Source organism: Notothenia rossii, assembly GCF_949606895.1.
Source record: "Notothenia rossii genome assembly, chromosome: 7".
Classification (NCBI taxonomy): Eukaryota; Metazoa; Chordata; class Actinopteri; order Perciformes; family Nototheniidae; genus Notothenia; species Notothenia rossii.
In genome coordinates this window covers 72733505-72759324 of record NC_136905.1, presented here as the reverse complement: position 1 = coordinate 72759324, position 25820 = coordinate 72733505, and the positions used below count along the sequence as shown (strand labels likewise).

Sequence of the window (25820 nt, the reverse complement as noted above, 5' to 3'; positions counted from 1 at the left end):
CACTATGCCCTACGTCGGAGAACTGCTAATAAAACAAAGTAAACAGCAAAGCCGGGATCTGGGATCTTGATCTTTAGAAGTTAGTGTGATGTTCCAATAATGCAGAAACACATCCAACCTGTTTCTCTTGATTTTGTAGACACTATTGCCTTATCTTAAGCGATCTCCGCTCAGTGTCATTACGTAGGAATGTGGCTCATAAAAGACAGAAGTGTTGCTTTATTGTTGTCTTGGATAAGATTACTGCTATAGCTCCTGTCGGTCTGGTTTTTGTTTTCTTTCTTCGGGAACGTGCCCGGACACGCACACTGACAGGGACACATAACAGTGGTTTAAGAGATTTATTTGAATACAATTGCTTTAAAAGTTAGAATTTAGCTTGAATATATGTTTGTTATTGCCCCAGGTATGCGATTAGATCAAATAATGTATAGGAAAGCTTAATAGTGCTTAGGGGATGGTTAAAGGCAGCTGGGGACAGACGGTGTGCAGACACAGCCGAGCAGACAGGTGTGGGTATGAGCAAGGTGCCAGGGCGCCAGCTGCTGTTGACACCTTAAGGTGAAGAATAGTCTGCCAGGAGATGGACTTGTCTCTCTCTGTCCCCTCTAATCCTTCTCCCTGTCTCACCCTTCCTCTCGTCTCCCCTGATCTGCTTTCTTAGGAAGTATTGGTCTGACATGAGATTAGGCTGTTTGTGATGTTCGCTCTTTCGGCAACCTTATTTTTATTGAGCGTCTGACACTTTCGATGACCCAGACCCCGGGTCTACCTCTGCTCCTCCTCCCTCATCACCATGTTTATATACTACTCTCTGTCTGCACAAACGGAAGTACTTGATGTTTAAACCATGTACATGCATCTCTTTCATACTTTTATTTTGCCTTGCATCGTTGCCATAGTGTTTTCCAGATGAGGAATTCAGTATCCTGCTTTTTCCCAAGGGAATGACTCATTTTCCTGGCTTTGTCTTTATACCTATTTATTTGAGGAGAGTGACTGCACCCAGCTTTCTTCTCTCATCTCCTGTCTCTCCAGATCTTTCTTCAATGGCTTTCTTCTTCCACCCGCTTTATCTCTCTACTCTTATGTGAGTATGTGAGGCAAAAAAATCAAGCCTTGGGGCTACATTGCCTCTTTCTTGTGAGGACCAGTGGTGACATTAAAGGCCTGCTACGTGTTCTGTCACTTTGCATCAGCCCAGCTCTCACTGTCTGCGCTCAGGACTCTAGTATTCGCTTGGCTCTCTGCTCAATCACTCCCAAGCTCAAGCGCTGGTTGGTAGGGAACAACATGCCTGCACCCGCTGGCTGTGTTTGCACATATTCATTTGCAATTGTTTAAGTCCTCACACCCAAGTGCTTTGAGGCAAATCAATGTTTAAAGGCTTAAGCACACGGGAAGCTCGGTTAATGGCAGTGACTCTTTCTCCCCTCCCTTTGACACTCTGACCCAGTTTTTACAACGTCTTTATTTTTAAAATGCTCTAAATGCTACATTCAACATGACTTGGCAGAGCAAAGAGATCATCTATTTGATCTCCACGACGAGACATCCCAAACAAACACGCAGAGAGCAGATCCTTTGATGATTTGCAGACTACAGGGTCAGGGGGAGTCTTTTCCCTGTCTTTTCCTTTTCCACCCCCTTTTAAGGCGAGCTATCTTAATATCTGAAAATGCTTCAGGCTCCAAGAGTATTTTTCAGCATCTCTTAACAATGCCAGGCCTGTTGGCTCTTTATAGAGAATCAATGCGAACCAGTTTAACTGAGAACTACCAACACTTGCAGACAATCAACGTTTGTATACTTGGCCATGAACAAGTTCTGGCAGAGCGCCACGCATATCCATCCAGATATTGAACTGATTTGTTGTGTCTAATTTGTCTTTTTGAGTTAAAGTTTTGATTCACATCCCAGGAAAATGATATGTGAGGTTGTAAACCTGACGAAGAGCCGGAACAAAGAGAGAACTCCTTGTGATTGTGTGTTTTCACAGCCACTGAGCCTGTTGGACTCAAACTTTAGATGTTAGATACAAACCCTTGTAGGTGTATAACAACAGCTGACACCGGTCATACACTTTGATGTGATATGTTTGTCTTCCTCTGTTCATTACTCATGTCCCCTACGCCTTGCTCAAATACTGTGTTGTATTCATAGAATTAGTGTCAACTGTAACTGAAATCACGCCACGGTAATGATAGGTAAATATAGGAGCATGAAACACTAGCTGATTTCAACAGGTGAAAAAAAAGTCCCAGATTATTAATACCCATATGGATATACACTCCCTGAACACTCTAACTGAGAGGTTCTGATTGGACGTTATGGCCATTTCTACGGCTTGGTTAGTTTAGTCAGGTGTACACATTAAGCTGGTGACGAGCGAGTGTGTATCAAACAGGAACATATGACATTGAGCTGTCTTTATTAAGCCTTTGGTGTTGTTTTTTCCCTTCAAATGCAACCCAATACAAGCACACAAGCTACAGCATGTGTATTAGCCATAGCATTGAATCAATGTCTCTCTGGCACACTCTTATCAGCAGCTGAGGATGATAACATTCATAAAGGTAGGAGTTATTGCAGGGCTGTTGTATTTGATTGCATCAGATTACAGAAGTGTTTTCTTAGTAATACTCATTTTATTAAAGATAATGGATTTAAATGGAAGCCTGTATCTGATTGCGTCAGATTATAGTCTTTTCTTGGTCTCTTAAAGGAAACGCTGCATTAACAGCACATCTCTTTGAGATAACTGTGTCTTGGATAAGGAACTCATAGCTCTGCTAAATGCACACCTTGTCTTATTTGGTGCTGGCAACAGGACAGTGTTTTATTTTTTTCTCTCCTGACAGATGATGAGACACTGAAACCTTAACAGTCTTAAAAGAACGTGATTCTAAAATAATGATTTCCAAAACATTCAATTGTCACTTTATTCTAACATAGTTTTCTTTGTTAAGAAGTGACCTCATTCCCTGATTCTGAGAAAGTGAAGGGAATGAGGTTGTTCCTCATTCTGGCTCTTTCCCACCTCGCACTTTTCGTCAGGTTGTTTACGTTCTCCATAGAGAACTTCTGGCAGGCTCATGCGGCTCCCATCTGTTCCTCGCCCAAAACTGCTTAAGTCACAGACTCACAGTTGATGTAAGGATTCGACGAAGGTTTACAGTGAAAACGCAGCCACAGTCTCTTTGTGTTACCACTTCAGTGTTTCACCGTGACGGCAACTCACCCGAATGTTAACATAGCTTATTTAGTTTCCTTCACTTTAGCCATTGTGTGTTTTTTAAAAATGTTCATCAACTTTATTTAATAACTGTGAATTTAGATTATTTTGGACGCATGCAGAACCATGGGAAAGTTCACCTTTTGGATCAGAGAACGATGGAGGCTAGATAACAAATACAAAGTAATCGTACGATAAATTGTCCTTCGTCCCTCCTATATTCCCCATTGGTTGTGAGCCCTGTTGTCTCCTTAGTTACAGGGACAGGAAGTGCCTTGCATGTTATCTTCTGCATTCACATTGACAGTCTTAGCCTTTCCTTCCTCCCTCTTCTCGTCTCGTTTCCTCTTCTGACAGCTGGACCTTTCCTGCCATTGTTGCCTGACAGAGGGGGCCGCTGTGTGTAGGGGCAGACACAGTTGAGATGTGTTTGATAGATGAATAGAGCTCTGCGTTTTTAGATCATCTGAATATTGGTGGACAGTGTTAGCTCTGCTGTTCTCACAACTCTTTGGTCACCCTTTAAGAGATTGTCTTTCCTTATATCGTAACAAGAGCCAGTCTGACACACATCGTCAATCTTACGGGCAGTGGGGAAATGGGGAATACCCCCTGTCACGGGCCAGAGGACATGGTTCCTGGGCATCATGGGGGCCATAGTCTGCTCTTCCAATCCACATACATACACCCCATCTGCATGCATCCTGAATCTTCATCCTGTTATTCTTCCCATTCCTTATCTCATATTCTCAGATCTTGTTGATCTCACAGCATGCATCCTGTGCTTCATTTTACATCGCATCCCCTCCATTGTTGTGTGTATGTGTGAGTGCAGTTGCATGTTTGGAAAAGTATGCCTGGAGCCTCGGTGGATAAAACGGTTGTGTTTTTGAAAGCCAAAGTAGCGTGTGTACATCGACCGAAACACCGGGCGTAGAGATAAATGGGTTAAAGCACAGTGAGAGAAGGATTCTTGAGGTCTCGCTGTTGTTTGTTTGCCTGATTTAACTGGCAGGTAAAGTCTGTGAAATGAGTTCCCACGAGATGCAGAAGAACTAACAATCTGCTTGGCTGTTTACGCTCATGCTTTTTTCACGCTTTGGATGTGTGTTTATGTTCATACTAATTAATCCACCAGTTTTGACTGCTCCTATCCTAACTGAACATCCTTCTTAGTATGCATGGAAACATACAGATGTGGTTATATCTTATGGAAGTAAAATGTTTGATTCTTCTTTGTGTTGTAGCTTTTTGAGGCAGGCAGTTTTTTCAGTTTTTCGACCAAGTATATCCCCTCAAAATGATTTTCAGCTCATGAGGCTTCTCTCTTAAAGCCAGCCTGTTAAATGACTATTGCTGTGACTTCCAATTTAACGCTACATATCGCTCCCCCTTCAGATGGCAAAAGCAGCAGTTAAATAGCCTGGTATTTTAGAGGGAGCCTGGGTCTGCATCTTGTGTGCACTAGTTTGGCTGTTTCCGCTGAGCTACGTCATTGGGCTACTTTAAAAGGTGAACCGAGGAGAGGGTAAGCATTAGCACTGAACTCTATCTTTTTTGTCGTGCTGGGTTAGACTATTTTTGCAATCGTTGAATAATTAGCATTATTATGAAACTACCCTAAGAAGGAGCTTTTACCTTTCTTTAACTACCACACTAACTCTCCCTGCTGCTTCCTGTAAGGGAATTAAATCTGAGTGTGAAAGAAAGAAAACAGTTTCTGTATCTTTCCACCTAGCCCACCCGCCCTGGGGTGTCTCCCCCGAGTGTAAGTGTGTGCGAGTGTGCATGCAGTCACAAGTCTCACTCCAGGATCCCGTTGAAAGTCCCCCCACGCAGAGAGTAATGAACGTTGGAACCTTGCGGCAACCATTAAGAGTAAGCCATTATGGTTCAGTATCGAGCCAGCCCTCCCTGCCAGTTTCCCCTCACTCTATGGTAGACCCCACTAAGTGCACAAAACTGGCACTCCTATGGCTCATTGAGCTGCCAGCGTGCCCCTCACCAGCACACAGACCCATAAAGCAGTTCCACATCATCAAATGTGATGATCCCTTATTCTAATTTTAGCCCACGGTTTTAGTGTCTCTGCAGATACTGTCTGAATTACGCATTTCACTGTGAAGCTCTCGATGGTGCTCTGGGTAAGCAGGATAAGATGGGTTTTTGTCACAACTTATTTTAGAAATCATGGAAATATGTACCATGGTAGTTGAGCCAAATGTGACTAAGAAAACCACTTTTTTGATAAATATGTCTCCAACATGTAACTAAATAGGTCATTCTTTTAAGTCAGACATTGACAGACATTGTAATTTCATTTTTCGGACCCATGCTAATCATCATTGTTGCCAGATCTGGGACCATGACACAATTTTATCTGACTTTTTGTCTTTAGAAGCCCGTCTTTGTGCTTTTTCCACCTACTGCATTCTGTAACATCGGCATTTTGGCCACTTGACAGTTGTTTAATGACTTTGCCTCAGTGATTATGCTGATCTCATAGTGGGCATCATAACTTGGCTTACTTTTAGGCTGTGTTTCCCAGGACAATCGCTGCACCTGTGTACCTGTCACAGCTGGTGCCGCAGTTGAAGTGACAGCAGTCACTATAGCCAGACGGTGCTCGTTTCCCATGTAATATTTTCAGTTGTCATATTTAAACAGGCATACCTTTTCAAATTCAATTTCAGATGTGGTAATTTTCTGGAATATAATTTAACGTTTATTCAGTCCCTTTTCACCACTCTCAGCTTTGCCTTTCCTTTGGTCCCTCTCTACGTGTCTGCACTGTCCGTTTGCTTTGTTGAATCGCCAAACTAACATGCTATGACACGCTCCTACAGCACACCGTCACCATCACTGCCAGCAGCCACCGAAAGCCGCGTTCAGCTTGGCTCTTCTTCCCCTTTCTGCATTCAGTAACGGTGACAGCAGGACAAAACATTGCATTTTCCCACCTTTTATGATTAATGGTTTTGCTGATTGCTGTTCTTAGCCATCACCACACCTCCACATTCTGCTTTTAGAATACTTACTCTCAGCGGTTCAGCCAGAATGGAGGAGTTACACTTGTCGTTGTTTCTGGCATAGATCAATGTAAAAATGTTTTTAATGAGGGTTGGATTTGAAAGACCAATGACTTCAGACTTTTTGTCAATGTAAAATAAAAGCATTTTTGAAAAGAGTTTCGCAAGATGTCTTTGTGTAGCTATACAACAAATAGACGAGTTTAACATTACATCCTACATTTACTCTGTATTCATGATGAAAGTGCACTTAGTTCTGTCTTTAAAGGTAGAAGAGGGATTATTCTCATATGTTACCTTTAACAACCAACAACCTTGTGACACTTGCTTCCACTGCTTTCAGCCACCATGGTAAAATAATATAACCAGCAACAGTTTAAGAAGAATGTGACAATGATGGGTAATAAAGGGCAATCTCCTTTTCTCTTCTGGCCCTTTGTCAGCGGACTTACTATGTTTCAGTTGATGCTAAAGCGAGGTAAAGGAGAGACTAACTAACACCGTTTCCTTCTTGTTTCCTGTTGTATTTGTTCAGCAGATTTTCCTCTAAGGCGGTTTTCCTCCTCCTAACGTGTGGAGTGTTATTTCTGTGGGTTCACTGTCTCTGGAGATCCTTGCCTAAAAACGCACAAAAGCTCATTAGCTCGTGTGTGTGGGTGTTTTTAATGTTAATATGCCTTGTTTGTTTTCATATACTAGCATGTACCAGAGTTAGTCAGGTCAGAGCACGCACATTCCTGTGCATTGTTGGGTCGTAGCTAAATGGTTTGCAAGTGGTTATCTTTGTGTTTTCAGGCAGCTTCAGCTCATTATTGATGATCAGGCAGCGGAAAGGCGTAGCTTTTAGGGAGGTAGCTGGCTGGGGTATATAAACGTAGGCGAATTGTGTTCATTTACAAACCCAGCATGTACAGTATACTTTCTGCACCCGATTGTTTACCTTTTTCAAAAGACATGTTACTGGGTAAGCATTTTGTTGACGAAGAATGCTTCTATTGCCCATTCCCAATATGGATGAAAGCTTAGTTCGCTCTGTGTCCTGGCTTTCCTTTTACCCATGAGATGAGTAAGCATGTGTGTAATGTATGAGAGTGTATTTCTGTAATTACATTTTTTTTTGTACCTAGCTTGTGGAGGAGAGAATCCAGAAACCTTTTTATGTCAGTTGTTTATTTATTGGCCTATCTACTTAAAGACCTGACGCTGGAGCTTTTTACCCAGCCTGCCTTAGGAGAATCCCTGACACACAACATAAATCTCCCCTCCGGCTGCCAGCAATCCACCCCGTCATTTCTGTCTCGAGCCTTTGGGGACCTGCACTTGTATCCACATCATGTCAGGGTTCAGGAACTGTGTAAATATGTCACTGTAAAGCTGTTATGAATACTTCAGTACTATTTCGAATTGGATAGTTTTAAAATACACTGAGAGCATTCAAATTTCTCCTTTTAATAAATAGATTAATTATATTCTGCGTTGTTCACAATATCCACAAACCTTATGTTCACTAACAACGTTGTTGATAACTGCTATTGCATATTGCACCATCCATTCTGGCTGTGAAGTGATCCCTTTGTTTGTGTAACTCCTATGGGATAGGAGGGAAAATCCTGTGTCTTTGATTTGTGCCGAAAATACAGCCAGGGCTAATGTGATGCCTCAGCCCTCTGGGTTAGCCAAATCAAGTAATGTATTTATTTGATGTTGCCTCTTTGTGTTACTATTCATGTCCTACAGCTCAGCAGGGAGAAACTAGGGAAAACACAGACAGTAATTTCAACTAAAAACACTACCCAATAGGTAATATAAGGAAACAAATATATCCGTGTTGCCCCAGCTTAATTACAAAGCTAGTTGAATGTGAATGAGCGCTATCGTGGGGGGCTTAAGTGCTTTGTGTTTTCTAAAACTGAGTATAGTCACACATCTACAGCAATAAACGCTCCTATTCTATTCATTATTGCCTTTTCCCTCTCTGAATCTGTGGAAGGGGGCTGCTTGGATGCCATTGGGAGAACAACTTGCACCCAAGTGTGTTTTATACAACTGCAAGTAATGGACACGCTTGGATAATGGTGTCGCGAATGAGTTGGTGTATGTGGTGTAGCCATTCCCATAAATGGGCTGAACAACGGTGATTCACAAACGGATATACTCATGCTTTACTGAGGAAATGTATTTACTAGCCTTCTAATTCCTTGGTTAATGTCCTTAAAACCCCATAAACAAATCTCATACTGAAAATGGCATCCTGCCCTGAACATTTAGTTAAAAAAGTGTGTACTGTCCAAAGTCCAGGAAAGCAGATTTCCCTTACTGAAACTATCATGACAGGATATTTCAGACCTGAATCTGGTGTTCTATTGGTAAGAACTGAAATAACTGCTGTTCTTAACTATGCTGAGAGTACAGCGTACTCATTAACAGCATAGCTATAGTTAGTGTGTGAACATCAAAGGATTGTGCCGTGTAGGCCTACTGTTAAATCAAAGATTAGGAAGTCAGAATGAGACAGAAGCACGAGGAAACTTTTTCCCCCTCACAAAGCAGGAGTGGGAGAGAGGAGGCAGCTGGGAGTTGACGATAAGACCAAGAAATGCATACGTTTTCATGGCTCAGTCAGCCTCACCAATGCGCACTATATTTCTGCTCCCTGCTTTAAAAGAAACCTGCGTCTTTCATATGCTTGGCCTGCCAAACCCTTAAATTGTTGAAGTGGAGTGTCGTCTTGGATAAAGTCGTCAGTGCCGTGAATAAAGGGCAGGAATGCATTAAACGCCCAAATCCTTTCGTTTGCAACAGGTACCCGGGCTTTGTGATTGCCAAAGTGCTCGGCTTTTAAAGTGAAAATGCTTGTTCCTCGCCTGAGTCTTGTTTCACTCGGGCACATTAAGGTGTATCTATGATTACTGTTGTTTTTTTTCTGACAACCAAAAGGTTTTTATGTCTATATTTGCCTCAGCAGTGTAGCCTCTTTCTTCTTCCCTATGTGTTCAAATCATGGATTGAGAAAACCGGGAAAGATTGAATCCCTGTCGTTCAGAGGTAAACATTTGATCATTTAAGATGAATTGGTGTTAAACTCCATCAGTTTCAGGCGCCAGATATTATCAGGCTAATACCAGGCAACACACGGCATGTAAAGCTGCTTTCCTATGGCGAAGCTGATCACACTGATTACTCACCGGTTACATTTCTTATGATCTCTCTCTTCATTCATGCATGCATGCACACAACGCTTAAGTGACAGATGTGCTCAGCATGGTCAGAGGACGTTTTGCTGTGAGCTACAGGGTGAGGACAAAGCAGTTCTATTTCTGGGCTCTTAATGGACATGTTCCCATTTTCCAGTGGAGCAGGTCTAGCTGAATTATCTCCCCCAGTCTTTAAACTGATTACAGGATCTCCTTCTTGACGACTCCATTGCTGAATTCTACTCGTTCTCTCTTTTTCTCCGTCTTTGATCTCCCCTCCTCTCCGCTCTGTTCTCCTAGTTTGTCCTCATGCTGTGTTTCCATTGATTAGATCACATAAGGACAGAGGAGCTGCAATATCAGAACATATTTATACCTCATTTGGCTGTTCTTTTCTTCGTATGCCTTTCCCCTCCCCCCTCTCAACCGCTTCTGAACTATTTCCTTGGTTCTGCCGGTGCCACTTCTGTGTGATCATGTTTTGAGCATGAGGCTGAGTAAATAAAGGAAAAGCCTCCATATCCCATGGTGCCGAGTCACGGTGGCTGAGTCCGTCAAAATTCACTCAGATGTGCGGATTCACTTAATGGATTTGTTTCTCTCCGTCCCTCCCTGGTGCACATGGCTCTCCAGTCTAGACCTAGTTCTTCTGTGCCCTATCAAGGCGTTATAGTCTCTTTGTGGTTAGAAATCAGACCTTTTGCACGTGTTGCGTTTTCACATGTAGTCTGCCCGGTGAAGAACCAATCGCGAATGTGGTGGGAGTTACGCAAAAGCACTAATTGTGCAGATGATTTGCTTGGCGTGCTGCTCTTAAGCATCATTGCATGATGTCGACATACTCCATTTTGCTCATCAGTAAATTCATTTTTGCAATTCTAAGAATTTAGCCATGTTTACCTCATCAGTGTCTTGATTACATTGAGATTGTATTCTACAGACTATTAACTGCTTAAAACCTGTGTTTAATGATGGGCATATATTGAGGACTATCTAGTAGCCATAAAGTAATGGCTTTGTATTCATTGAACCATTATCATAGGACAAATATGCTTAGTTACTTTACGACCTTTATTTTACAATCTTTCTTAGCAGATAAGATTTGCTGTTGGTGAAAATGGCTCAGCTGTCATCATTGAAGCAAAGTATTAAACTTGTGTCACGTGGTAACAGGTGGCTGTTTATATTACATATTATAGGTTTATCAAGGTCAATAATGAACTTTTAAATGTAACTTTTCAGACTACACTTGAATTCCTGTCTATCGACCTACTGCCATTGCCCTCTCCTATTAACTTCCTTTAGGATATTCCCCTTCACTTTGATCACCAAAGAGATTAGGAGTTATCGTCTCCTTTCTTCAGCTTTCAGAGGGCATATAGATCTGCCTGTGAAATTTCCTATTTCCACTGCAGGTTTGAAAAAAAGGGTAGACATTGAGCAAAAAGATAAACTGAAATATATGTTTCAACTTACATGGAGGCTCGGTGTCAGTCAAGTACAACTGTGCTCTGCTTGCTCAGCACTGTTATAATTCTCCCTTTTCCCCCGTCTCTGCCTCATCAAACCTTCCTCCACTCTGCCCTCCAACTTCTCTCAAGGTTGATTCTTGTTTCTCACTGACAGATGTCTGGGTGAAACTCTAAACAGAGATATTCTAATCTCTTCCCGAGTGTGTGTGTGTGTGTGTGTGTGTGTGTGTTCAGCCAGCCCCCATAGGTAAATAGACAGCTCTTACAGAGTGCGGTGTGTGTGTGTGTGTGTCTGCTGAGTCAGGTTGAGGATGACACACTGAGCTGAGAGACGGCTGAAGGGGAGGAAAGTGGTGGCGGGGGTCTGTTAGCTCCCCTCATATAGCTGTTAAACCCGTACGATGCCAAAGTTTAAGAACAAATCTCACTTTTGATAGCCTACCCTGCTCTTACTCTCGGATTGTCTTCCTCTTTTTGCCTTTTCTTTGCAAGATGGTGATCTGGTGTCTTTCTTACAAAAGCCTTTTCTGCCGGGGTGGACAGCTACACAAATGATTTTGTCGTCAATTCAAGGCAGGGGGTAATTTTTAGATGAGCGCAGCGCTTCAGAATAGACTTGCCCCGCTGAAATTAGAGGTTGTCAAATGCTGCACATCTCCACCGATGGCCCAGCACGGCCCCCTTATGTTAATGTGGCATTTGAGCCAGAGGAAATAGAATTAGAGGAGGGGGGGGGGGGGGGGTTGTTGTGGAACAATGTCACATGTTCACACTTTTACTTTCTCTTGTTATCTGAAGGGTGGCTGTTTTGAGTTGCATTGGAGTTTGCAAATAGCACACATTATGTTTGCTGTCTGGTGAAAAGAAGTGATTTTGTAACCCACAGAAAATTGGCTCCTCTTTACTCGTCATTGATGGCTCCTACACACATACTTAGCCCACCAGTGGTCTGTTAAATGGCTCCTCTGTGTTTATTAATTGCTACAGCAAGTAAGGTACTACGATTTATTATAACGTCTTCATTTAATTTTGATAGAATGCCATTTAGTACTGATCATCTTTTCTAGAAATACTAACTATGAGTGATTAGGCTGTGGATACATTTGCATATCATCCATCACGGAGTAACAGAGATTACACTTCTGACCTTGTGGTTAATGGTCTCCTTAACCACTAGGCCATCATGTTTATGTTTTATGGACTTGTTTAGGTCTCACAATAATGTATAGTTTACTGTCCTGTTTTTCCCTCTCCCATTACTGCCATGTTATTTCCTGATCTCCTCCCTGTATGATGTGTCACGGCCAAGCCCCTCTGCTTGTACAAAAAGCCTTGAATGTGGCCTGAAACCGCTGGCATTGGTTAGGAGGACTGATGTAATCTGTCTTCTGGGCTGGATACCATGAGGGTGAATTCATCTTTAGGGACCACTGGGAGTATCTGTGAGGACCACAGAGTGCTGAGGTCATGTTATTTGGGAAGGAGTAACTCTGGGCCGAGTCTCCTGGCCTGTTTGAACACTTTGGATGTGTCCCGCAGGTGTTTTCCACACAGCTGCAGACCAGATGTTTGTGTGTATGCTTGTCAGTGTCCATGAGCCCATCGATCACACATTATTCTTCTGTCTTTCGACAGAGTAAACACGTCTTCAGCTCAGTAAATCCCCAAAAGCTGACTCCATGGATACTTCCACATTTACTTTCTAGTGTTTTATATTTAGCTCTTTTTTGTTTGTAAAAGTGGACGATTTTTAAACGAGACAAAGACTAAACAAAAACCTAATTATAGAGCTTGGACCCACCTTCCACTTTAGCTTCAAAGCTTACAGGTCAGGCAGGCTTTACCGAGGGCATCTAAAGTCGAGTGTCAGGTAACCCAGCTGGAGTTTAATATAGCTGCTAGAAATCTCCTAACACCCGCCCTCACTCCACCTCACACTCACCAATCCTTGAGGCATCACCAGCCGTGCCACTTTGTTTTAACTGTGGCAGCCGTTTCACAAAAAAAGACTCTTCTCCGCAGATGACTGTTTTTTTTATCACATTTCTCTTTTCACTGCCGTTTTATTTATTGGGTTCAGCAATAGCATGACAGACATATAGTGATGACACCTTTGGGAAGTTAGAAAGTGTGCCTGATCAGTGCGTGTCCTCTATTAACGAGTGTTACAACCACAAGCGTCAATTCTGATCCAACACTGACACACTCGCACACGATGAGCAGGAAGAATAAGTGCCTCCTTGTCAACCTGCACTGCACAGCATTCCTCTGCAGTGTGAATTCATGTAAGCTACGGAGGCAGTCAAATTGGGATATGTGTGAATTGGTGGTGAGCGTGTGTGAGGGTTTGAGTCTCTGTTGGCAGTGTGAGAGAGAGTAAGAGAGAGGTCCATTAGTTTCATCTGACAGAGGGATCAGATCTAAAGGCATATACCTGAACGCTTCTCTGCGTCTCTTCTCCACACCTGCCCTGCCGCTCACACAGGCTGCTCTATTATAGAACAGCCACAGGGGAAAAGCAGGCAGAGAAAATAGACAGTGGCCTCAACCTCCCATAATGCAGTGCTTGACTTTATCTCTGCCATATAGAATAAGTTGTTCACAAACACAGATTCTCCGTTTTTAGTCGAACATTTGTTCTATCCAGGTATAAAGCACTCTTTCTTTTCTACAGTTGCTGGCTAGGGTATTTATTTATGAAGTACTCTCCAAAATATGCTCACACAATTGTTCATCTATAAAAGACAAACAATACTCAAGGCACTTGACACATTTCTGCTGTTTCTCTTTCTTTTCTTACAACAGAGATGTATATGCTACATTAAGCCTTTGCCCAGAAGTCAAAATCAATTTGACAGTGATATATCAAAACCTCAAGAAAAAAGAAAATGTTTGATTGTGCTGTTTTTTCTTTTCTCTGTTGCTTACCACAGTGTATGTATGTTCTGTGTGTTTCAGAGATCAACAGAGTGCGCAAAGACATGTACAGCGACACAGTGAATGGCCTTGTGGAAAGACATCCTATGGAGCTGCCCGAGCCCCTCGGACCCATCGTCCACCAGCAGGAGAAACTGTTTGTGCCCGTCAAAGAGTACCCTGACGTAAGTCGTTGCTGTACACACATCACAATCTATTGCTGCCGTATGCAAGTCTCAGTTACAGCTCTGCATTTCTCTTGTTGTTTTAGAACTTATGAGGCGGATCAAATACATCTAATACTGTGTCTGTATTGAGTGTTAAAAGAAAACCAGATATTTGTTCTGTTTGTACCAACAGCTAAACCAGCAGCTGTAAATATTTAAAAATGTGTAATTTGTGAACACATGTAGTTATTCTTCTGGTCTTTGGCAATGCATCTTTGTGCGGTGTCATCACTGGAATAACAGCTGCCGATAGTTGAGCAATCTCAGCGCTGACATATTTTTCTTCTTTATATTTGACAATCTTCCTTGATTCTCAGCGCAATCCATCCATAGTTCTGTCTTCTTTCCACTCCTTATTACTCTTTTAATTTTTGATGAGGGGGGGGGGGGGGGGGAAACACCAGTGTTTGTCAGTTTGTTAAACAACAGTCGCTGGACCAAAAAGCATGTATACCCAGTTGTTAATGGACTCCTGTTAAAGATATATCAGATGGCAGAAGCTCATTTGGTCCTTGTCTCAGGAAAACATGGACTGCTGGGGTGTTTATGGACCCACTCGGCGGTAGATTAGTCCTGAGAGGGAGATAAGGAGGGGATTGAGAGGATGAGTGTCACGAAAAGTAAAGTGCAATTCCATAAATATTCAGTTGGAAAGAAATATAAATCTTTTGGATTCTCAGAATGGCGGAATACATTTCTTTTCTGGGATTTAAAGAAACACATGTACACAATAAACTGGGAAACAACAGTACAGGATGGAGCGATCATGCTAGATGAGGAGATGAGGAGGACGCTGGCCACTCTGAAGAAGCGAGTCAATAAAAGCTGAGGAATGACAGATTTGTGTGTCTATAAGAAGAGCCATGGAGTGTGTGTGCAAGGTTTTGACCACGGTCAGCCGGCCACCATCCTGTCCTCATGGTAATCTTTGGCATCCATTTGAATGGTTGTTCCACGTGTTGAGGAGCAGCATTTCTCCACGTAATCCCAGCAGCTTGCAGTGAGGAAATGAATGGAGGGAGGTGACTAAGGATAAGAGACACTGTGGAGCGGGGCAGGGCTCAGCCAGGCGTGGATTGCATTTTCCCCCTGACAGAATTGATAAAGGGCACCAGGGACCGGTCTGGATCAGCTTAGCTCCAGCTCAGCCGAAGACCAGGCCCAGTCTCTGAACTCAAGCTAAATCAACCAACCACAACACAGTCCGCACCTTCCATCTCCGGTGCCACAACCTCAGGTCCTAGGGCTGTCCCCTTATCAGAATCAGAATCGGTTTTATTACCAAGTAGGTTTATTCTCTTGAGAACATCATATTTAAACACCTAAGGTAAAAACGTTACGTGTTTTGCTGTAGGATCCTGTGGGATGTGTGTGGGTTTTGTGCTAACCCTGTATATGGCCTGTTAAATGTTATAGGAGACAGAAGGTCTGTGTGAATGTGTGTTCCACCTGATGCTGTGCAGACACTTCTGGAACGACTCGCACACACTCTGACACACACAAGCCTATTAAAAGTGCAGCATCCTCGGGTGACCTCTGTGTTCCCTTTGCTCTACGGGCTATGTTGCTCTGCGCAGAGCAGGGCTGTAACTCAGGATTTTGTTTACGAGGTGTCGGGAATGCTACTTAATTAATTAGGCTTCCCCCTGGTGGCCGAGATGACTCACTGATGACCTTAACAGACACTAATATATACACACATTAGTATGTACACCAGGATGTGCGAGTAGAGGCAAAACGCATAGTGATGCAAAGCGTGGACATTGTTCCACTCTGTTTTGGTATACACATGCACGCCCCTTTCACCATGTGTGCTCGTTAAGTCTGCAGTAAAGAGGAGTTCTTTGTTATCTATGAACGTGTTGATTTGAACCAGGGAAAATCATTTTAACCGCACATTTTTTTCCCGCATCGTGACGGTTGTTCGGCTGTGTTGTAGAGTAAGAAACAAACTCAGTCTGAGCTGCATTACTTTATACCAAGCTAGTGTTTTCAAGGAGGATAAAGACTAGCATCATTTAGTGGTGGGGTAAGAGCGGAGATGATGTAGGATCAGTTTGAAAAGCAAGAGGGGAAATTACTGATATGCGAAGGAAAGAGAAATGTCTCTTCCTATCCCCAGCTGCCCACCGCTTGAAGGCGAGGACACTGTAATGCTGATTATTAGACTGGGGAATATTTTCCCCCTCTCACATTTCCATCTGATTTCCCAGATTCCCCCTATCAAAAAGGCAAATGCATGTGTGTGCGCCTGTGTGTTTGTGTGTCTCGTTGATGCAATTCTGGGTTCTTCCAAGAAAGCACGGACCAATGATGGTTGTAGCCTCTGTTTTGTGTTCTTGGCAACAACTCCCCTGCCATGGAAGATTTGTCATCATTCGTACTATTTCCCCCCATCTTTTCCTTTTTCCACACTCCCCTTGTCCTTTCGGGACGCCCGCCATCCCCTTTCCTGCCTCTCAGTTTCCACTTTAATTTTAAAACATAACTCCCACTTACCTTTACCCGCCACATCCTCATACTGAGGTCATGCTTGCTCGATGGGGCTTTCTCTGTTTCACCTATGTGTCCCCTACTCTGGTTTCTACCGGTAGATAATTACACTTTCCTGGTGTCTGGATGCAGGGCAGCATGTCAATTCTACCAAAATAACATGCCTTGCCAGCACGCCTCTGCTCTAACTCCCTTAAGTGTGTCCCTCTTCTGGCCTGTGTGTGCCTGCCTGTGTGCCCCACATGTGTCTGTTAGTGTGTCTCTCATTCTGTCTGCCCGTGTGACTCCCTCACCATTCTTCAGTCAGCCATTTCCTGATGTCGTCAGTGGTGCAGAGCGATGTGAAGCGTCACCGTGGTTACTGAATCTTGACTGACAGCTGAGTCGCAGGCTATCTGATAACTTCAACCTTCAATTAAGCGCTATCTATGGGGCTGCGTCTTCGAGAGCACACGCTCACACACATTGATAGGAAGCTGGCTGACGGCTCAGCATGTCATTTCTGTTGACCTTCAGGCATCTGATAGGCTGTGGGACATGTCTTTCATGTGCGCCTGTCTCCCCTGCCTACTTTATTCCCTGTGTATTTGTTTAATGCCCAGGTGGGTTGTGGGTATGCCATTGGGGAGTATGAAATCTTTAACAGTGAAAATACACACCCGTGCACGCCACAGATGTCGCCATTGCTGTGCTGACTCTATGAAATCAGGCCCCCACTCAGACGTAAGCGCTTGAGCAACTGCCAGACAGGAGTGTCTGAACTCCTCTCGCCAGCGTCAAGAGGCAGAGAGAACAACATGAACACTTCCATAGATCTGTAAAAACCGTTGTGCTATACCGGCATCTGGTGTTTTGAGGGTTGTCATTTTTTTGTTTTTTTTTGTCTGAGAAACGGGATCCTAATTAACCCCCCTCCTCACCATCACAATTTACTTTTATAAACTACACTTCCTCAGCAGAACATACGTTTGATCCCCCTGGAAGGTTAACATTTGCTTGGTTATTGGTCTGTGTTTTGAAGTTAAACGAATCCAATCGAACATCTTAATGACTTCTTGGTAAAAAATAAAACAGTTTTTGATCAATAATGGCTCTCTGCACTCAGCTGTCTGAGACAGGAGATTGATAAACAACAATAAAAGAAAGAAACCAGAGTATTAAGGTAGAAGAAAGGCTTTCATTATGTCTACTTTGTCTCATACATTTAGAACTTTAAAAAGTAAGAAATGAAATGGTGTAAACATATATCCTTTGTGTGTTTTAGCTATGACAAACAGCTCTAAGTCTGTAAGTGTGTGTCAGCCTTTAGAGAGAGGGGAACATTTTTGCTTCATTGCTCGATGATGCTTCACTTCGATTGCAATGCAGAGATTTTAAAGTACCAAAAAAGACTTTCTGTTTCACTGCAGTAAAAACCAGCCAGATCCCTTCACCGAGAAAGTCATTAAGCTTGTTCCCGTGTGGGTGTCATCACTTATCATGCCAGCTCCTGATATCCTTCTGACCCCCTTAAGTCATTACCAGTCCTGAAAATGTACCGCCCCACACCTCGCCTCACCTCGCTGATAGAGCTGCAGAGTGGAGGATTTTGATATCTGTAGCTGGCCAGCCATGCATGATGATGATGATGATGAGGATTTGATGAACGGATGGTCTTCTAGTTAGCTATTTGATGATGAGGGTAATTAGAATGATGATTTAAACGGAGAACTCTATTTGTTGTAGTCAGTTAACATGATGAAGGGCAACAGTGTAAGCTGTTAAATGTGTATTTATAATTGTGCTAATTCAAGTGATTGCTTGCATATTACCAACTAGTGCTTGTATCCTGTAAGTGGACGCTGTTTAGTGCTTCCTGGGCCGGTTTGTCTCTGCAGACGTTAAGCTGAGAGACGGAGGTAGGTGGAAAGAGAAGGACAAAGGGAGCAGGTTTACCCCACAGGATTTAAAGGCTGCACCAGGAATGTAGTGTCTGAAGAAAAAGAAGACTTAAAACTTTGCAAAACTAATAAAGATATAATTTAGTTGAAAAATAATCTCATGCTAATATTTAATTTTAAATTAAAAAACACATTTTCTTCTGAAAAATAGCTGACCCTTGTTTACCATGAATTAAATCAGTGGTGCTGTCACTAAGGTGCATAAGAATCCACCAGCTACATCCATATCTGAGGCACCAACAGGTCAAATCCATAATTGATCACCAGCTGCATTATATGATCAAAACAGGCACTGAGTCCCACACTCACGTGTGTGTGTGTGTGTGTGTGTGTGTGTGTGTGTGTGTGTGTGTGTACCTGCTGAATATAGTGAAGACAGTTAGACCTGAAGTAAGCATCAGCTAAGGCTTGCTAAAGGTAGGCAGACCTTCAGGTGCAGCAGAAATTCCTTTTTAGGTGACAAGCGTTAGAGTTTCTCTAAGCTATTAATGTTATTTAAAAAAAAAAAAGGTATTTCATTATAAATCTGATAGCTTTAATTGGTCGTTTTCTGATCAAATAATAAAAAATATCATCCATAATAGGAATGATTCTCAGTATACCTGTAGGAATGTTTTTATCTGTTTGACAACCAGCTGACTAGTAACACAGTCAGCCAAAGTTGATTAAGCTGTGAAGGAGAAGCTCATGACTGATCAGCTGATGAAAGTGTGACTTCAGTGCTTTGCCTGAACTAATGCAGTTCTCTAACAGAAGAATGGGCACATTTTTGCCAGACAGGACCAATCCTAAATGGATACCGTTTCCATCCCTCCTCGTGATGACAGATAAGCTAGCATTTGTTCTAAGCTTTCCCAGCTCTGTCAAAGCACAGTCTCCTACTGACTTGATTAACTAACAGGCAAACAAACACTGACGTACAGGCTAAATCCTTATTACTCTTTCTGCAAATATCTTATCTTAGAGTTCATAAAATTTGCTCCGTGCTTCTTTCACTCATGTCTCCCAAAACCAGTCTTCCCTCTGTATTTCCACCCTGCCTGCAACCCCAAAATAAACCCAAACAGAATTATCAAAGGAGCCATGGATTAGGTGCTAAATGCTGGATGCGCTGAATAGAGCGCTTTGAAGTCTATAGGGCATTAAGGCAAAAATGTCACCATTGGAATCTAATTCTAACTTTGACTCCTTCATTGCCCCAGCTTCATTCCACAGCTTTATCTCCACTGTCCCTCCTGTGGACGAAGTTTGCAAACTGCTATATGTGTGAGTGTGGGTTCTGGGGATCAGGCCACAAGGCAAACTAAATAATATGGATTCATCGAAGGACGGAACATTTTCCACCCAAAGATGAAAGATGAATGAGGGATGAGAGGCAGGCAGGCGGCAGGCTGGCGGCTAAGGAGGTTGTGTGTAGCTGGAGAGACATTGATTTTGGCTATGAGAGACCGAGGCACATGAGAGGATGACATGCAGAAGAGGAAAGGCCAGATCCTGTGTACTAAGACAAAGAGGAGAAGGAAGCCTGCTCTGTTTCCACAAGTCATAAATGGATACAGAATAAAGGAAGAGGGGAGGAGAAGGAGACGCAGTGTTCAACTCAGTGTTCTCTTTAAAGCCTAACAAATCTGTAACTTAAAGTGAAATGAGATAAAGGAATTTTAGGTATGATGAAAAGTGGAGTTTTGCTGTGATAAATGTTTAGCCATTGCGTTGGTATCATCTCTTTCAAAATGTTACTTATGACTTTATGGGAGGGTTGGAATCAAGTGAGTGAGAGGAAGAGGAGGGATGGCAGTGTCTAGTCTAACCATAGATTCCACCTTGCTTTGATAAATTGCACTGAATGAACTTTTCCTCATTTCCATAAGCTTTGTGAGGCCGGCTAATAAGTGATTGGTATTCTCGCCGTGGCCTGGCCCCGCTCTTCGATAAGCTGTGTGCGCACACAGCCGAGCCCTCAACATGATCTCATTTCCTGTCTCCCAAACACCACAAACAAACGCCGTCAAAGGCACAATTGTTCTGTTTCCCTGAGTATTGTTGGTGAAACTGTTGTTGTTTCTCAGTTCTGCACACAAAAAACAAACCACAATGCACACACACAAACCAATGCAACATTAGCTCTGGGTGCCGAGGGCGTCTGCAAGAGTTCACTCCATACATTGTGGTTTCACAAACACTGTGGCGTAGACGTAGATATGCTCACAACATAACCCGCCTGTGGAGTAGCGATAGCTGGGGCTAAACAAAGGCCCTTTTAATGTCAGTGTAAGCCCTTGTCCTGAAGGGGGCTGTGTGTGTGTGTGTGTGTGTGTGTGTATGCATCTGTCTGTCTTTCTGTTTGCACACAAACTGTTTGTTTATACTGTATGCTACTCTCTGTATTAGGGTGTCTGTTTGAAAAACCGAGATAAAATGGGGCCGTAATAGAGAAGTGAGAAAAAGAGTTGGTCAACCAAAGGTCCCATTGTGTCTTCGAATTCAGTAAATGAGTAGAGGAAGTAAGAGCGCAGCAAAGATATAAAGAGAAAAAGAAACTGCTTGAAGTTTCTTAGTCATTTAAATGCGTAGTTTATGCAACTGTTCTCATCACTGGATGGGTGCTGACAGGAGGGCCTGATTAAACAGCTGCAATTGTTTAGTTGGACACCAGAATGGCCTTTCGCTCTCTATTTCTAGTCATTGTGGGATCAGGCAACAGTGGTTGGAAATAATCTGTTTATTTAAATCATGACTGTTAGTATTGTTATTTATTATCTATTGTTAAAATACAAATGTCCCTGCCACTAGCGACTGCTTCAAGGGTCCCAGAAGCTGTAAGCTTTTGAAATCCAGCCAAAAGTCATGGTGGTTTCTAGACATTACTTTAAAAAGCGGCCTGGAAACCAATGGAAGTGCTGTAACAGCAGAAATATTGAAGATGAAAACTTGCTTTTTTTAGTAGGTGCGGAGGAGGCTAGATAGTTTAGCGAGGGGGGGGGTGAAGAGCGGATAGTGTATTTGGCAGGGAGGGCACTGTATCCATCCTACTCCTCTGGCAGCACTGAGTCTAGTTCCTGGCAGGCTCAACGGCTCTGCACCCTTCTGATAACTTACCCGCTTGGCTTTCCATTGTCTCTGCATTCCAGTGGCTTAAAATGGAGGTCACCTTTTCTAACAGCATATCAACATCCTCGAGAATAATGTCAAACCCTCAGTGCACAGCGGGGGGGGGGGGGGAGAGAGAGAAAGACATTGAGCTTTATTTCATCCGAGTTTATTTGGCATCATTATTTACAGAGTTACACTTCCAATTGCGAGGTTTTAATTATTATTTTAATAATTTTAATTTAATGGTGGGATGCTGGAAGGACAAACATAATCGTAAATGTATGATGTGTGTTTGCATTTGAAAAAATATTCTTGAGTGATGTTTGTGAGTGAAACTTGTGGTAAGTGCATGGCCAGACATGACGCCTGCTCTGTGCCGTTCCTCAGCCCACATGCGTGTCTGGGCACATGCCTGTTTGTGCACATGCCTCAGTCACCATTAAAACACATCTGACACTGTAACACCAGCCGCCCCCCATATGTGCTTACTCCACGGGGTGTGAGGTGGCTAGCAATAAAAGCTGAGCCCCACGCATGCACCGCCAGCCCTAACCCTCTATCCTTGAGCGACCTCTCAGATCAAGTTGAGTTCCACGTTTAGAGTGGGAAAACTATGAGAATGTGTCGGCCTTGCTTATAATAGCCCCCCTGGTACTGGAAAAACAAGACGTGCGTTTCTTTTCCACCCTCTGCTCTTGTGCCTTCATCTCGCTAACCCTTTTCTCGCCATCAGGTCCCTTATTTCTGTCAGGTGCAATTTTCCTCAACATGTTGATCTCCACAGAGAAACACGTTTCACTGCGAAAGGGAGGATGGCATTGGCTACAAAGTGAGAAGGGGCAGATGATAAAATGTTTAATGCTCCTGTTGAGTCACTTTGGGATTTCCCTCCTGATATTTTTAATCATTTATTCCTACTGTCCAACTCTTGTCTATTTGACTCATCCTTTAATTTAGCTGCACATATATTCAATATTCTTATAGTGGGCAAATCTGATGGAATTTGTTCTGATTATTATTTTATTATTATTTATTCCATGAGGCTTGCTGGAACTGTCCCATACAGCCTATACGGAGACCCAGATATAAATATGGAAAATGTAGGTGTTCATTTTGTGTGCATCAAATGACAGATAGCATTTTACAAATATGACACTGCAGTTGCTGGCGGGGCAGGCTGTGTAACAGCACCCAGGACATTGCCACTGTAGCTTTTGTGTGATAGGTTAGAGGCCATGTGTGTTTCTGTGTGTTGTTGAGGAAAAACCACAGCACCACCATAATGCCCACAGCTTGGGTTTCACCGTTGTCTGCGACGGGTGCTTTGATGCAGCCCGACAGCTCCTTGAGGCTGTGTGTTTGTGTGTGCGTGCATGCGAGTCAGAAGCAGGCCACCGTGCAACGTTAGTGGCTGACCTCCGAGGACAGGTGCCCCTACATCCTCTCAGTAGGCGCACACACTTTCACAAATAGTCCCTGCACCGGTTTCCTTGATTCGAGTTAACCAAACAGACAGTTGCCTTGTGAGAGAGACACGCACTGAATAAATCCTGCGTAGCTGCGTGCTAGGATCATCCACAGGGACCCCAGCGTCTCTCCAGCCACAGGGAGTGTCTTTCCTGCCGGAGACGGGCTGCGATCGCAGGCAAGCCCAGAGGCAGGGACAAAGGGAATGGCAGCCTGGAGTTTTAAACTGTTTTCAACACAATCATTTCCTTATTTTATGGAAAGATACACCAGCAACGCGTTCAATTTGTTATCCCTCGGTAATTAAACGTGACTTCTCTGACGGCCTTTTGGATTTTGTCGAGGCATTGATTCAGTGCGAACGCAGATGTGACTGCGTTTAAGAATTCAAAGCGGCGGTGTCACGGCTCAGTTAGCATTTGGGTATTTTCAGGTTTGGAGATTTTGCTTGAGTGAAAATACCCCATTATTAATAGTGGCAGAAATTTCTACCCATCATGCTCTCCACCAGTCGCTGTGCTCACTGTTTAGACGGGGGAGGGGGGGGGGGGGGGGGTTGTTTAACTCTTTATGCATCACTTTGCTGCCCTTCTCCCCAGCTCTTCTCCTTTCCTTCTGTTTTTATTTTGGCTGAAAATTGTGTTGGATTATTTCAACACATTTTCCGTTTATCCCGTTGGAAGCCAGTTGGAAGTTGAGAGGATTACGTCGGGAAATACGTTTCCCTTTGGTACAAAGCTCCAAAGCCACTCACCAGTGAAAGAGGGCCTTGATAAGAAAATTGTGTCAAGCACACCATCTCACCTGAGAACTCGCCCCCCCCCCACCCCCATCACCCTTCCTTCTCCATTTCCTCTTGTTTTCTCCCAACCATTCCTTCCTACATTAATTCCCTGTAGTTCATTTTCTATTTTCTATTCGGAACTATTTTGTGTGGATGGTAAAGTCAGAGCAAGAAAACCCAAATGTCTGGCATGAAAAGGAAAATCTTATAATGAATCTGTGAAAAGGCCCATACAAGAATTGGACACTATTCTTCCTAGGTGATACTAAATGCACTTCTCCTCTCTTGTAGTGCTGTTAGGAGAAAAACAACCAATGTATGTAATTGAACAGTGTTGCAGGAGAAACCAAGGCTGACGGGGAAAGACAGAATGTGTGGTTGATGTTGTGGTGTGTGTGTAGTTGTGGCAGCAGTGGCTCGGTATCCAGTAAAGCTGAAGTCATGCTAACTTAGAAGCTCAATAAAAGTGGAATCTTTGTCCATCTGTATGTTTGTGTTTGCATACACCAGCAATGACGAGATGAATTTGACCTTTTTCTATTCAGCCCTTGTTACTGAAATAATTGAATTGCCTATTAACTCTTTCTGCTCTGCTTTTATATGATGTAAAGTCATCTCTCACTGTATATTCACCCATAGACTAACTGGTTTCCTTTTGTATTTGCAGTATAACTTTGTGGGGAGAATCCTTGGCCCTCGTGGACTCACAGCCAAACAGTTGGAAGCAGAGACGGGATGCAAAATCATGGTGCGAGGCAAAAGCTCCATGAGAGACAAGAAGAAGGTAAGCTCATTTGCAAGTGTCTTAATAACAATGTTACTTTGTACATTATTATATTAAGTCCCAAGTGTTACCAAAGCATTTCACATATACACTCAGCATATTTATTTCTCCACAAGGATAAATCATATGTCTTGAGATACAATAATGTGAAACTCGCTGTGACTGCTGTCCACAAACACGTCTCACTAGCCCAGTAGAGACACAAACGCACGCTCGGTTCATGCTCTTAGCTGCATTCTGACATCTGATAGGGCTGTTTGCTAAACGCTGCGCTGTGGAAAGGCAGGCGGCGAATGCCAGGGGCCGCCTCTATTTCTGGAGCTACTGAGCTGAGGTTGGAGACTTAAAAGGTTAATGTTGTGTGAGACCCAAGGGGTGAACTTAGGCAAAACAAAATGGTAGCTTACTTTAAAGGACAAAACTGATTTTCCTTTAAATTATGCAAATGCATGAAAACAGCCACGTCACAGAATGAAAAGGCTGACTATGTTGTAAAGGTGATGAAAGCTTGTCTATATTGCCCTACTATCAGGTCAACCTGCTTTAGTGTCTTTTCACGCCTGCAATGTTGACTCGGTGCATAATTTGGCAGAGTATATATTGAATATTAATGCACCTTACCATACATGCTACAGTAACTTCAGTGTATTCAAAATAGTGTGTCAGATAAGATTCCTTGATGTACTATGACGACAAACAGTTTGGAACATTGTGGTTGAACAAGCATCCGTGCATGTATTGCTTTGTTATAACTTTTTAGGGCTTTTTTTCCTTTAGACTTTCTTCATTGAGTGATACCTCTTTGGAGTCGCAACCTTTATTTTTTTATTCTCTTCCTTTTCTTTTTTTTCTGTACCTCCCACTTGCTCTGATGTGCCAGGCGGCGGTTTTATAAAACAATGCATTTACATAAGTGTGTGTCACCCCTCTTGGTATGGGAATCACCTTCTCTCCACACACACACACACACACACACACACACACACACACACACACACACACACACACACACACACACACACACACACACACACACACACACACACACACACACGGCCCACAGTGCATAGTAACAGAAAAAAATTTCAAACACACAAACGTACCCAGATTTTCGGCCGAGTCATAATCTTCGAAGCCTCAGTTTGCTGCAGGGCCATCGCTTTCTTCGCTTTTTTTTGTAATGGCT

The 25820-nt window shown here is 43.1% G+C and overlaps 1 protein-coding gene across 3 annotated transcripts in view; it reads left to right on the top strand.

The window, feature by feature from the left end:
- qkia (QKI, KH domain containing, RNA binding a) overlaps positions 1-25820 on the top strand; it is a 70989-nt gene that overhangs the window by 9453 nt on the left and 35716 nt on the right. For all 3 annotated transcript variants that reach the window (XM_079692272.1, XM_079692271.1, XM_079692270.1), the window contains exons 2-3: positions 13889-14031; positions 24518-24634. In XM_079692272.1, coding sequence (XP_079548398.1) covers positions 13889-14031; positions 24518-24634 — 260 coding nt within the window. The remainder of the gene's footprint in view (positions 1-13888; positions 14032-24517; positions 24635-25820) is intronic.